Source organism: Phoca vitulina, unplaced genomic scaffold (genome assembly GCF_004348235.1).
Source record: "Phoca vitulina isolate PV1807 unplaced genomic scaffold, GSC_HSeal_1.0 scaffold3, whole genome shotgun sequence".
NCBI lineage: Eukaryota > Metazoa > Chordata > Mammalia > Carnivora > Phocidae > Phoca > Phoca vitulina.
In genome coordinates this window covers 25,940,101-25,955,191 of record NW_022589706.1, presented here as the reverse complement: position 1 = coordinate 25,955,191, position 15,091 = coordinate 25,940,101, and the positions used below count along the sequence as shown (strand labels likewise).

General features: G+C 37.1%; 1 protein-coding gene across 2 annotated transcripts in view; it reads right to left on the bottom strand.

The window, feature by feature from the left end:
* Positions 1-15,091, bottom strand: part of NWD2 (NACHT and WD repeat domain containing 2) — a 183,992-nt gene that overhangs the window by 114,621 nt on the left and 54,280 nt on the right. For both annotated transcript variants that reach the window (XM_032400164.1, XM_032400165.1), the window contains exon 2: positions 859-947. In XM_032400164.1, coding sequence (XP_032256055.1) covers positions 859-947 — 89 coding nt within the window. The remainder of the gene's footprint in view (positions 1-858; positions 948-15,091) is intronic.

Below are 15,091 nucleotides of genomic sequence, written 5' to 3'. Positions count from 1 at the left end.
TACTTTTTAAATCTGGGGATGTTCAAGATATGCCCAATGTTTTCTAGTACTTTTAATAGAAAAGGTGGTAAAATCAGTGGTGTCTACAAATGCCAGGGTATTCATGAACTTTAGCAATGACATGCACAGTTATTGTCTCTTGAAAGGCTGATTTTTTTTTCTTTTTTGGGTAAATGGCAAATCCCTAACATAGGAAAAAGGACATTCTACAATGTGAACAAAATCTAAAAGGCAAGCTAGAAGGCAAGGGCTGGCCAGGCTGCTAAAAGAAAACACCTGGGAGAAAGCTGGTCCCAATTTTTAGGTACAAACCATTTCTAGAGACCACAGCCTACGGGCATGCGCTCAGCAACCTTCACCTTCCTGAGAACAGTAGAGACTGCCGAGAAGCAAATAAACATGGTTAGAAGGAGAAGATGAGCCAATACCAGACAGAGGGCAAGAAAACATAAAAGTGCAAAGCACCAAAAATGACTATTTTTTTTAAGATTTTATTTATTTGAGAGAGAGAGAGAAAGAGAGCACGCGCACGCGAGAGTGCAGAAGGACAAGTGCAGGAAGGCCGAGAGATGCAGATTCCCCACTCAGCAGGGAGCCCAATGCAACTTGATACCAGGACCCTGGGGATCATGACCTGAGCCGAAGGTAGCCGCTTAACTGACTGAGCCACCCAGGCGCCCCCCAAATGACTAAATATTTTATTTTCCATTTTCCAGTGTTCCTTTTTACCCATGCTTAAAGAAATAAAACTTTTCAGAGCTTGAAACGTGTTTTTTCGAACACCGAAGTTGTGACAATAAGCAAGCACAAACATTATTCAGCTGCCATAATTAAAAATGGAATTAATATCACAGTTACCTGAAATTCTAATCCATAGTTTTCTCTGCAGAATTCTCTCAATTTAGGATACACATTTTCTCTTAGTGCCTGTCTTTCTGCTCCCGTGTCTGTGGTAGAAAAACAAACACAGAGAAAGGGAGTTATGTCCACACATAGGTATTTCTGGAAAAAAATGTAAGCTTACAAATTAATTTTAACATTAATATAATCCAGTTGGGTGCTGATTGTGAAATGATGGGATATGTGACTGCCGGGGGCAGGGAGGGAACCTGTTCCTAACAGAGCAGGGGGAGCAGAGAGCCCCCCACCAGATGTAAGAGCCTGCGGGATGGATGGGAGCCCCACCGGTCAGTTCCGTGTGGGCCGGCAGAGCTGAGAATTCACATTTGAGTCTTTATGCCGACACGGACGCTCCCATGAATCTCTTAAGTAGCCGGACCATGTGGTCTTTGGAAGAGGCAGAAGGAAAAATCGTAAGGCTACTGGCTATCAGGTGTTTTAGCCCCATGACGTGTAAAAGTTACAAATTCACACACACATCACACACACCCATTAATTTAGTTACTGATTCCAAATATTATCCAATCTCTATCATCATTTCTATAGTATTTAGAAATAATTCGAATTTGCAAAATTCAGTACAGTATCCATGCAATCAGTACAGTAGTGAGGAAAGACAAATCGTGGGAGCCAGCTTCCAAGCTAGCCTGACAAAGTGACAGAAACCAGTGTTTACAGGGAAACCAAAGACTCACTACAAGGCTTCTAGATTACCCTATGGTCTAAATGGATAGGGTCTTTTCTAACCATAGATCCAACACAGACCCGAAGTCCAAAGCAGGAGGACCAAGCAGAGGAGTGATGCATTTGATCAGCGCCCGTGTGTTGTCATGGCCCTGGTGGAGGCCATAAACTCAGTGTTTACATGATCTATATAATCTCAGGATCCAAGGCCCACCCTCCTTCATCTCATTTTAAGGGCTGAAAACATTAACTTCACAATAAAGGTGATTAATATTCAATCAATCTCTCTAGAAGGCTACAGGTGTTTAACACACAAATAACAGAAGTCACTTTAAAAATAAATACTGCCAGATGTGGAAGTTGGGAATAATATGCATATTATAACAACATGATTATATTATTACAAATTAAATAAACAGGATTAAGAGATGCTAAAATAGTATCAAAATAACACATGAACAAATTTTTTTATTTCTTAAAAATGTTAATTGTAACTCATTACTAGGTACTGCCGTCTGAATGTGGCATAGTATAAGACAGAAATATAGTAATATTTACTGAGTGCTTACTGTAAGCATGTACTAAGTATTTCTATGTGTATTTTCTTAGTCACTTCTGACAACTCTATGAATAGGTAAAATTACTATTCCATTTTTTAAAAAATATTTTATTTACAAAGTGAGAGCACAAGCTGAGCGAGGGGCAGAGGGAGAGGGAGAGAAAGAATCTCCAGCAGATTCTGTGCTGAGTGCAAAGCCCAACATGGGGCTTGATCCCATGACCCTCAGATCACGACCCAAGCTGAAATCAAGAGCTGGGCACTTAACTGCCTGAGCCAACCAGGCGCCCCACTATTTCACTGTTTTTATAAGAGGAAACTGAAATACAGAGGGGTTAAGAGACTTGCCCGAAGTTCTATGACCTCTAAGTTGGAGAAACTGGACTTGAATCTAGAGAGCCATTTGAATCTAGAGTATTCCATAGTTTGCTCTAACCACAGGAAATCTGCAACGGTGCAAAGAATCAATCTTCGAAAATGACGCACAGGATAACTTCATGGAGTACTTAAGGGATGGTGATCTCACCTCTCAATCTGGACTCTTCCTCCCTGTTCCCATTCTTACCCCCTTTAATCCATTCTCCACAGAGAAGCAGACTGATCTTTTATAAATGCAAATCAGATCACAGAAAGCCCTTCAGCAGCTCCGCATAGCACCTGGAATGAAATCCACACTCCTTACTTTGAACGTTCTCCCTCTCCCAAAGTGATCTCTTAACCACTATGCAGATTATACGCCTACTCATGGCCTTCGCTCTAGCTAGGACTTCCTCCTGTAATGCTTGTGATCAGCTCAAGGCGTCTCCTGTCAATCAGGTATCAGCTTTAGAGCCACCTCCTCAGAGACACCTCTCCGAGCCCTCCATCTACAGAACTGACTCTCTGTCCCGTCGCCTTTCAAATTCTTTGCACATTACTCATCACTACTGTTGCTATTCGTTTACTATCTGTCTCCCCCACTACAAAGTGAGCTCAAAAAGAGTTACAACCTTCTTCTGTCTCATTTACTGCTACATCCAGAGTTGTCCTCAATTAAGAAATAAGTGAATGAAAAAACCCCACACATGCACCAGTGACCAGAATGAGCTGATAGGCAAATGCTTCCCTGTAATTACCACCAGAAACAGAAGGGCTTGCTACATTACAATTTGTCCTTGGATGGATACAGAATCAAGACTACGGTTCACGAAGTAAGTGAATGAGAACTGAAATACTGATTTCTTTTTTGGTTTCTGTGTTTCTGGCAAAACACTAACGTATTTTACCAAATTATGTTGAACCTTCCCCAAAGTGTGAAGGGAGCGTATGCACATATCTGACATTCTGTGTTATTACTTATGTTACAAAAATGACTCAGATTTTCCTGTATTTGTGTTAATATGTGATGACTGGCTCTGGAAATGGAAAAGTAATTAAGATAAAATGGATTAATTATAATGGGTGACAGATAAGCTGGCTTAATTATATTAAAAAACCTGATTCATACTAACAGCAAATCCAGATGGTTGGCAATTAAATAACATTAGAATGTCATAAACAGGAAAAATTAAGTTACAGAATGTCACACATAGAAAGGGACCTCTTAAAAAAGTGTAGATCAGAGACAAAGTATGTCATCATTGACTCTTTCTACATAGTCATCACACATCTATTTGTATCTGCCCAGTTCCTTATCCCTTTGAGAAGATGAATTAACACTTGGGCAGCACTATTAGGTTTTTAAAAAGGATTTGCATTCTAAATAATTCCTCAATGATTTCAGAGTAAATGATTAGTCTCTGTGCAGTGTCTGAGTTACTCACAGGAAGAGCCCTAGGTGAGGATTTTTTTTTTTAAATTCAATTAGCCAACACATAAATACATCATTAGTTTTTGATGTAGTGTTCAATGATTCATTAGTTGCGTATAACACCCAGTGCTCATCACATCATGTGCCCTCCCCTCCTTAATGCCCATCACCCAGTTGCCCCATGCCCCCACCCACCTCCCCTTCCACAACGCTCAGTTTGTTTCCCAGAGTCAAGAGTCTGTCATGGTTTATCGCCCTCTCTGATTTCTTCCCAGTTTTCCCTCCCCTTCCCCTATGATCTTCTGTGCTATTTCTTATGTTCCATATGAGTGAAACCATGATAATTATCTTTCTCTGATTGACTTATTTCACTTAGCATAATACCTTCCAGTTTCATCCATGTCGATGTAAATGGTAGGTATTCATCCTTTCTGATGTAATATGAGTAGCATTCCACTGTATACATGAACCACATCTTTATCCATTCATCTGTCGATGGACATCTGGACCCTTTCCACAGTTTGGCTATTATGAACATTGCTGCTATCAACATTGGGGTGCAGGTGTCCCTTCTTTTCACTACATCTGTATCTTTGGGGTAAATACCCAGTAGTGCAATTGCTGGGTCGTAGGGTAGCTCTATTTTTAATGTTTTGAGGAACCTCCATATTGTTTTCCAGAGTGGCTGCACCAGCTTGCATTCCCACCAACAGTGTAAGAGGGTTCTGAGGGAGTATTCTTAATCAATACCATTATCCCACTTCATGAAGGATTTAGATTAATTCAAAATTTCTATTAAAAGTGCTAAAATGACCATGTTGCATTGGGACTTCTTACTGCCCCTGCCTCACTGAAACTTAAGGCCAGGGCATGAGATTAAGTCACGTCCCTCTAGGCAGCTCAGAAAATTCATTTAGGATCCAGCACACATCCTCTGCTACAATTGCTATTCCAGCCAGTTCTCCCAGGTTTCTGTACATTTGCTCCTGCCTGGGTTCTCCCTCTTCATTCACCTGGCCTGTCAGCCAAAGATTCATCTGGATATCCTCTCTGGTTTTTGTTGTTTCTGTTTAGGTTGATTTCTTATTTGGCGGCTTCCCAGAGGCTGTCTCCTCTCCACACCTTCTAGGGCCTCTGTGCCCAACCAGCCATGCTGACCCTTCCTTACATCAATATCATCAAATTCTGTCAATTTTCTCATGAACATCTTTTGATTTTGGCCACTCTCGAGTTTTGCACTCACCATCTCTCAACCCTGAGGGTCCAAAAGTCTCCTATTTGATTGACTTCTTATCTGTCCTTCCTCATTGCAGTCTTATACTCCACAGAGCTGCTGGAGAGAAATCCAAGACCAAACAAAAGCAGTAGCTAATTTGATCAATAAAGGCCTTGGCTAGCATCCGATGGCCCAGAAGATAAAGACCAGAATGTTCAGCAGATGTAAATGTGTTTTCTAGAGAAGTTCCATCTTCTACTGTTCTCCGCCATGCTCCTTCCTGGGTACTTTTTCAGATATTACTTGAACCCAAACCTTGTCCTTACACACACTGCTTTCCACACTCAGAATGCCCTATTTACTGCATCCCTTTGCTTGGCCGACTTCAACCCTTCTGAGCCCCAATCAATGGTAACACACTTAGTGAAATCTTACTAGTCAGAGACAGGCATGCTCTCTCCAGCTCATCCCATAGCACTGTGTGCTCACCTCTATATAACATTATATATTATACTTCATTATAATTTAAAATTTTTAGTTTGTCTCCCCCATTTGACTTGTGAATTCATGAAATGCAGGGACTTTGTCATTCATCTTTACATCATGGAAATTAAAGCAGACCCCAGCACATTGTTAGTCAATAAATGAATGAGCAAATAGATGCTATTTATAATGAAAACATTAATTAAACCCAGCTAAAGAATTTGTCTCCACAAAGCTAACACAACTCAAAATGCAATGTCATTTTCAAGTAATAATTAACTATGTTGACAGCATTAATAATCATGTGTGAATCTGGGGCAATGTTATAAAATATATGACAGAGTTTGGTATAGTGGGGAATTTATTAGATCCTCTTCCCAATAAGCAACAATAAAATTCAACAAAATTGTCAAAGTAAGCATTTTATTTCTCTGTAAATCAACCAAAGACCAAAGGCATAAAGCAAATTGGGAAATGATTGTTCATGAAAAACAACCGAACTTTGGGTAAGAACATGAGAATCTATGGGATTCTCCTACCCCCTTTAACCTCCACACTCCTTCCCATGTCAGAGAAGGTCAAGCTGTGAACATCAACTTCATTGCCAGAGAGGACTTGCTTGATTTGGAGCTAAGCATGGGAACACTCTGTGCCCATCAATGTTGTTAGTTGCAGTAGTGGTCTCAGAGGTAGATAAATGTGGGTAAGTCCAGCGGCTCAGCCAGCCTAAAGCTTCATCCAAATTTAAAAAGGAGATAAAGGAAATAAAAAGTCACGGAGGGCCTTGTTAAGCTCTCTGCAAATTCCTGGCTGATGGGAAGGCTACCCAAAAACACAAGAGACACTGAAAGCTATCCATGTATTTGTGGCTGACTTTGAGCCTGTGTACGCGGGCAGTGGAAACATGACAAGATCCAGTGCAAGTAAAAGCTGGGACAGACTTAAACACTGGCTAAACTTTGCATGTGTTCCCCAACCCACACAGGCAACTGGCAGAGAACAAAAGCCCTACTGGCTTGAGACACTTACGAAACTCTTGACAAATCGTTGACTGACACTAAGCTATGCAGAAAAGTGGGTGACCCCTGGGAAGCCAGGCATATCATCACCATCATCATCATTGTCATCAACACCATCACCATCAAATAATGGGGCAGAGACATCAGCAGCTTGCACTGTGGGGAACAGATTCCATAAGTTTAGTCCAGGTAAGTTACTAAACAAGCCAAAAAAAAGCACTCCAAGGTAAAGATCAGAATCTGGATTTGTTACAATGTATTACTTAAAATGTCCACTTTTCAACAAAAAATGTTGATATATATAAACAGAAAAATGTGACACCTATTCAGGAAAAGTAAGTAGTCAATAGAAATTGTCTCTTAGTTTTCCTATGTGAGGTTTAGTTGACAAAACCTCAAAACAGCTATTATAAATATATTCAAGGAACTTCAGGTAACCATGTTTAAAGAATAAAGAAAAATGAACAGAAAGCTGTGGGACAACATCAACTGTAGTGGTATGTAGGTAGAGGGAGTCTCAGAAAGACAGGAGTAAGAGAAAGGAGGAAAATAATTTTGGATAATTGTTCAAATGTCATAAATTTAATGGAAAACATTAATCTACATACCCAAGAAGTTCAAAGAACCCAAATAGGATAATGACTAAGAGATCCACAGACACCTAGTCAAATGGCTGAAACCAAAGATAAAAGAGAAAATCTTGAAAGAAGCAAGAAAAAAATGACTCATCACATACAGGGAAATACAATTAAGGGCTGACTTCTCATGAGAATGCATGAAATCCAGAAGACAATGGAACAATATACTCAAATTCTGGGGGAAAAAATGTCAAGCAAGAATTCTATATCCAACAAAACTATGCAAAAAAAAAAAGAAAAAAAAAAAGACCTGGAGGACATGATGTTAAGCAAAATAAGTCAGGCACAGAAAGACAATTACTATAGGATTTCACTTATAGGTCAAATCTAATATAGTCAAACTCATAGTAGCAGAGAGTAGAATGATGGGGGCCAAGGCCCAAAGGGGGAAATGGGGAAGTGCTGGTCAAAGGGTATAAAGTTGCATTTAGACAAGATGGACAAGTTCTGGAGATCTAATGTATAAAGGTGTAGATATAGTTAACAATACTGCATTGTAGGCTTTAAATTTGCCAAGAGGGTAGATGGTAAGTATAATCACCACAAAAAAAGGAAAAAAAAAAAAAAAAAAGGTTAACTATGTGAGGTGACAAATATATTAATTGGCTTGATTGTGGTGATTATTTCACAATGTAGATCAAAACATCAAGTTGTATACTTTAAATATATACAATTTATTCTTGTCAATTATATCTCAATGAAATTGAGAAAAGGTGAAATAAGAACATTACCAAATTTAAAAAGATTAAGAAAACCTGTGGCTAGCAGATCTGCATTAAGAATTTACTAAAGAAATTCGTTCAAACTAAAAAGAAATAACATCAGACATTAACAAATCTATACAAAGAATGAAAAGCACTGGAAAAAGTAAATATGTAAGTATGTAAAAAAAAAGATTACATAATTATATAAATATATCTTTTTTCTGTATTATTTTATACACTTAAAAATTTTTTTAATCATGTTATTTTTTTTTAATCACGGTAAGTATATTCTTTAATCCCCACACCCTATTTCCCCATCCCCCCCATCCATCTTCCCTCAGTTTGTTCTCTATAGTAAAAGTCTGTTTCTTGTTTTGTCTTTCTTTTTTCCTTTGTTTTGTTTCTTAAATTCCATGATGTTTGTCTTTCTCTGACTTACTTATTTTGTTTAGCACTATACTCTCTAGCTCCATCTGTGTTGTTGCAAATGGTAAGATTCCATTCTTTTTTTATGGCTGAATAATATTCCATTACACACACACACACACACACACACACACACACCCCACATCTTCTTTATCCGTTTCATCAATTGATGAACACTTGGGTTGCTTCCATATTTTAGCTATTGTAAATAAAGCTGCAATAAACATAGGTGTGCATGTATTCCTCTGAATTAGTGTTTTCCGTTTTTTTTTTTGGTAAATACCCAGTAGTGCAATTACTGGATTGTAAGGTAGTTCTATTTTTAATTCTTTAAGGAACCTCCATACTGTTTTCCACAGTGGCTGCACCACTTTGCATTCCCACCAATACTTCAAGAGGATTCCTTTTTCTCCACATCCTTGCCAACACTTGTTTCTTATGTTTTTGATTTTACCCATTCTGACTGGTGTGAGGTAGTAACTTATTGTGGTTTTGATTTGCATTTCCCTGTTGATGAGTGATGTTGAGCATCTTTTCATGTGTCTGTTGGCCATCTGTAGGTCTTCTTTGGAGAAATGTCTGTTCATGTCTTCTGCCCATTTTTAGTTTTTTTTTTTTAAACTTTATTTACTTGACAGAGAGGAACAGAGAGAGAGAGCACAAGCAGGGGGAACGGAAGAGGGAGAGGGGAAGCAGACTCCCACTGAGAGGCAGGGGACCTGAGGCGGGGTTCAATCCCAGGACCCTGGGACCACGACCTGAGCTGAAGGCAGATGCTTAACCAACTGAGCCACATAGGCACCCCCGTTCTGCCCATTTTTTAATTGAATTATTTGTTTTTTGGGCATTGAGTTGTATCAGTTCTTTATATATTTTGGAAACTATCAGATATGTCATTTGCAAATATCTTCTATTTAGTAGGTCGCCTCTTTTATGTACTTATTGAAAAAACATAAGACTATATAATAAAGCAATAGTTAGAACACTGCACTGTTGGGTTTGAACAAACATACATATATTATACATATATAACAGAAGAAGGAGGAAGGAGAAAATGGAGGTATAGTGGTACAAAGTATTTATGTATTTATTAAATTAGTATTCATCTAAACTGTAATAAATTAACAGATTTTGTAATCCCTAGAGCACTTAAAAAAACTAAATAAAAACAACACAACAAAAGAATTAAAATACACTAAAATATTTAACAAAGAAGAGTAAAATGGGAACAGATGAAGAAAAATGACATGAGATATTTAGAAAACAAACAGAAAAAGGTCTGAAATAAATCCAAGCATATCAATGATAACTTTAAGAATAAACACTCAAAAGACTGGATATTGAAACCACATCCAATTATATGCTATCTACAAGTGATACATCTTAGGTTTAAAAATATCAATAGGTTGAAAGTAAAAGATAGAAAAAAATAACATGCAAACAGTAGCCAAAAGCAGATTGAATATACAATATCAGACAAAACAGATTTTAAGAAATACTAGATAAAAAAAGAGCCATGATACAACAATTTTAAATGTATACATACTCATAAACAGAGCCCTAAAATTTATAAAGCAAAAATGGACAGAAGTAAAAAGAGAAATAGACATTCTAACATCAGCTAGTGATTTCTATAGTGCATTCCCCAAAACTGATAAAATTACTAAACAGAAAATCAACAAGGATACAGAAAACTTAAACAACACTATCAAATAACTTGACTTTACATTTGTAGAACTATCCACCCAAAGACAGCAAAACACATATTTTTTCTGGGGCTCCCATGATAGGTCATATACTAGACCACAAACAAGTCTTGTAAATTTAACAGTACTAAAATCTTAGTAAGTATGATCTACAACCATAATAGAATTAAATTGGAAATCAATAACATAAAGACTTTAGGGAAATCCCCAGACATTTAGAAATTGAACACACTTGTAAGTAACTCATGTCTCAAAGAACAATACACAAAGAGAAACAGAAGTCTTGAAGTGAATGAAAACACATGTTGAAAGCTATGAAATGCAACTAAAGCAGTGGTTAGAAAGAAATCTCTATCTTTAAACACCTATAACAAAAACGAAAGGTCTCAAATCAATAACTCAGGATTCCACCTTAACCAGAAAAAGAAGAGCAAACTCAACCCAAAGCACAGAGAAGGAAAAAAAAAAAATTAAGATTAGCATGAAAATCAATGAAATAGAAATCAGAAAGAAAAAAAAAAACAACGGAGAGAATCAGTAAAGTCAAAAGTTGGTTCTTTGAAAGATCAATGATATTTATGAACTTTCAGCCAGGTTGACCAAGAAAAAAGAAGACAAATTATCAAATCAGGAATGAAGGAGAAGCCATATAGCATACTGACACTACTCATGTTTAAAAAGTTATAAGGGTATATACTATGAACAATAACTTTGTTTCTAATGAATTCAGAAACTTGGGTGAAAAGAACAAATTCCAGAAACACAGACATCATTGAAATCGAGTCAAGAAGAAAAGGAAAATTTAAAGAGATTTATAACAAGTAAAAAAAAAATCTGAATGAGTTAAAAATTAAAAATCTTCTCACAAAGAAAATCACCATTCCAGAGTGTTTAACTGGTAAATTATTTCAATATTTAAAGAAGAAATAATCTAGGACACCTGGGTGGCTCAGTCTGCTAAGCTTGCGACTCTTGGTTTCGGCTCGTGTCATAATCTTATGGGTGGTGGGATCAAGCCCTGGGACGAGAGCCCCACACTGGGCTGCATGCTCAGCAGGGAGTCTGTTTGAAAGATTTTCTCTGCCTGCCCCTCCCATCTCTCTCCCTCAAAAATAAATAAATCTTTAAAGAAATAATCCTTTACACTTTCAGAAAACAGACCTGAAGGAGCACTTTTCAACTTCTTAAGTCTATTATTATCCTAAACCTAAAACCAAAGACATCAAAAGAAAAAAAAAAAGCACAAAAGTTATAGACCAATATAATCCTCATGAACATAAATGCAAAAATCCTTATCAAAATACTAGCAAACTGAGTCCAGCAATATATACAACATGATCAACTGGGGTTTGTACAAGAAGGAGAGGTTAGTTTTAATATTTGAAAATCGTTAATGTAATATGCCACATAAAGAGATGACATGACCATATGATCACTCCATAGATGCAGAAAAAATCATTTAACAAAATCTAATACCCATTTAGGACAAAAACTTGGTCACAGGAACAGAAAGGAACTTTCTCATTCTGGTAAAGGGCATCTACACAAAACCCTACAGCAGCACCACGCTTCTTGTGGTAGAGACTGAATGGTTTCCACCTATGAACACTTTGTCACATCTATTCAACATTTTCCTGGAAGTTCTAGTCAGTGCAGTGAAAAAAAAAAAGAAAGAAAGAAAAAAGGCATCTAGATTAGAAAAAAACAAATATAACCATTTTTATTCTCAGATGATAAGATCTGGAATGTCAAAAATCCTGAAGAATTCAGAGAAAAAATACAAAAATAAATGAGTTCAGCAAAGTTGCTGGATATTCCATACAAAATCAATGATATTTCTTTATACTCACAACAGCCTAAAAATGAAATACAAAAACTGCATTTACAACAGTATTAAAATAAAAAAAAACACTGAAAAATAAATGTAACAAAAAAAATAGAAGGCATACATTGGAAACTATAAAACCTTGGTAGAGAAAAACCTAAATGGAGAGACATTTCATCCTCATGGATTAGAAGACTCAATATTGTTAGAATGGCAATCCTTACCAATTACAGGCCTGAGATTCTCCAAACTGTTCTACAAATCCAAAACAATACCTATCAAAATCCCAGCACATTTTGCAACTATTTTTTTGAGTACCATCATTTAAATGAAGTACACCTTAGTCAATCCTGCTTATGACCTGCTCTGTTAGATACACCAACTGGTATGAGAGAGAGAGGACAACGGAGGGACCGAGTGTAGCTCTGGAACCAAACCCCCCAGGTCTGAATCCCAGCTCCTTCACTACCAGCTGTGTGATCTCAGGCAAATTACTAAATCTTGCTGGGTTTCCATTTATTTTTCACTTGTCCCATGCAATCAACATGACTAGTATCAGCCTTAGGAGGTGGTGAAGTACTTAAAGAGCACCTAGCACGTGGTACTCAATAAATGTTTGCTATTACTTTATCACACAATTTGGGGATCAAATATTAAAGCATTTTTAAAAAATTTATAATTTTCTGTACTGAAAGAGTAACAGTAAAGTAGCCGCAACAATCATGGTATCTTATGCTGCAACATATTCCTTAAAATGATTAAATTTTGTAGATATTTTCCAAAGCTTTAGAGAAGCCATTAAAATATAAATTTTTAAAAAATTATTTTCAGTATATCAAAATATGCTTAAAAGTTTCTAGTAGGAATTCACTAACTGTATTATTTCTATACCTCAAGACATTTTAGGAAAAAAGAATTATAAATGATAATAATGCTGGACTCGTTTCTGATAATGTCAAAGAAAAGAAACCTGCACAACTAAAATATAACACTAAACACAACTAAAATATAACAAAGTATTTAAAAATGTATCTTTTTATATGTGTCACACAGTTGGAAAACACTAAGCAATGCACAGAGGTCCACGGCACCGTGAATCTCAGAAATTAAGGGATTCCCGAGGCCAGCTTTTAGTTATTTTCTAGTAAATCCTAGTGTCTTCTAATATTGCTTTTGTCTTATGTGGGTATATGGTAACTGAGACAAAGCATGGAGCCCCATTCAAAGTGACGGGCCTACCAGGAAAAAGGCCATGACCCCACAGAGCTAGATCTTCAATGGGACGGTGAATCAAAGATAAATATTTATCAGCCAGAAAAGCTGTGGCCATCATATCTGCGTAAGGAAGAGAAAACAATTTCCTTGATGTGTGTAATCACAAGCTGGGCATCCTGCAGGTCAGTAGGGCAAATTCCTCTTATTTAAGGTCTAACAAATCTCAGGTCTGTAATTTATTATTTATTTTTAAAGATTTTATTTATTTATTTGAGAGAGAGAGGGAGAGAGCACAAGCAGGGGAGCGGCAGAGGCAGAGGGAGAAGCAGATGCCCTGCTGAGGGGCTCGATCCCAGGACCCTGGGATCATGACCTAAGCCAAAGGCAGACACTTAACCGACTGAGCCACCCAGGCGTCCCTCAAGTCTGTAATTTATTTTTAAAATGGTTCCATTTTGGTATTGACCCCTGGTGCCCGAGAAGCATACTTTTTAAATGATGCCTTAATGAATTCCAGAAAATTAAACATTCCAAGGAATATGAAGTACCCCCATTCTTCCTGTCAACATACATGCAAACAAAGCCAATAAAAACACAAGGAAATAAGGCACCATGAGTTGAAACAAACCACCCAGCTGAATCAGCTCCACACAGGACTACAGAACTATCTGGAATACAAAAGAAGTACTCAATATGTTTAAAGGAATAAAAGTAGGGCGCCTGGGTGGCTCAGTTGGTTAAGCGACTGCCTTCGGCTCAGGTCATGATCCTGGAGTCCCGGGATCGAGTCCCACATCGGGCTCCCTGCTCGGCAGGGAGTCTGCTTCTCCCTCTGACCCTCCTCCCTCTCATGCTCTCTGTCTCTCATTCTCTCTCTCGCAAATAAATAAAATCTTAAAAAAAAAAAAAAAAAAAAATTAAAAAAAAAATTAAAAAAAAAAAATAAAGGAATAAAAGTAGGCACTGAGTAAAACAACAGGAGTTAGAAACCAAAAAAAAAAAACCCCATAAAAGATAAAAAAAATCTAACACTACCTTTAGAAATGAAAAATATTTAAATTAAAACTTAATAAACAGCTGAGGAAAGATAAATGAACTGAAAAGTGTGAATATATCATCCAGAATGCAGTACAGAGAAAGAAAAGAAAAATATGGGAGATTAGCAGATATGGATGAAACACTGAAATCTAACATGTGTCTAAGTCCCAGAGGGACAGACAAAGAGAGATCAAGGAGAGGTGGTACTTGCAGAGAGAGTGGCTAGACATTTCCCGGATTTGCTGGAAGATAGCAGTCCTCAGGAAGGCCAATAAATTGCAGGCATGGTAAGTATAAAGGATTCCATTTCATAGTGAAAATGAAGAACACCAAAAGCACGAGAAGATGTGAAAAATGGCCAGAGAAAAAAAGACTGATTACCTACAATATAATGACAATTATATTTTTAGCTGACACAGCACCAGCAACAGTTACTGAAGCAAAAAGACTGTGAAATATTTTCTTCACTTCGCTAAGAGAAAAAAATCAACTGTCGGCCTAGAAGTAAATAACCAACAAAATTATCTTTCAAGAGAAAGGGCAAAAGGGAACACTTTTAGAAAAACTAAAAAGGGAGTTTCCTGCCATCTTCCTTTAGAAGGAAATTCAAAAGAATATATTTCAGATAGAAAAAAAAGAACTGTCCCAAATGTCAAGTTTCAGATGCAAAAAATGTTGGTGTACAAAGAAACTGGTAAACATATAACTAAACCTAAAAAAATTAGTTGCATAAAATAATAGGGTTTAACTTATGGGGTTAAAAAGAATTACAATCTTAGGCAAAACTAGCATGTAAATCAGGGATGGGGAAAATTGAAACCTCCTTCATTCCGTATGTTTTCTGAGTATCTCTATTCTTTGTTTAGCCTGTTTGTTAAAATTTCTAGGA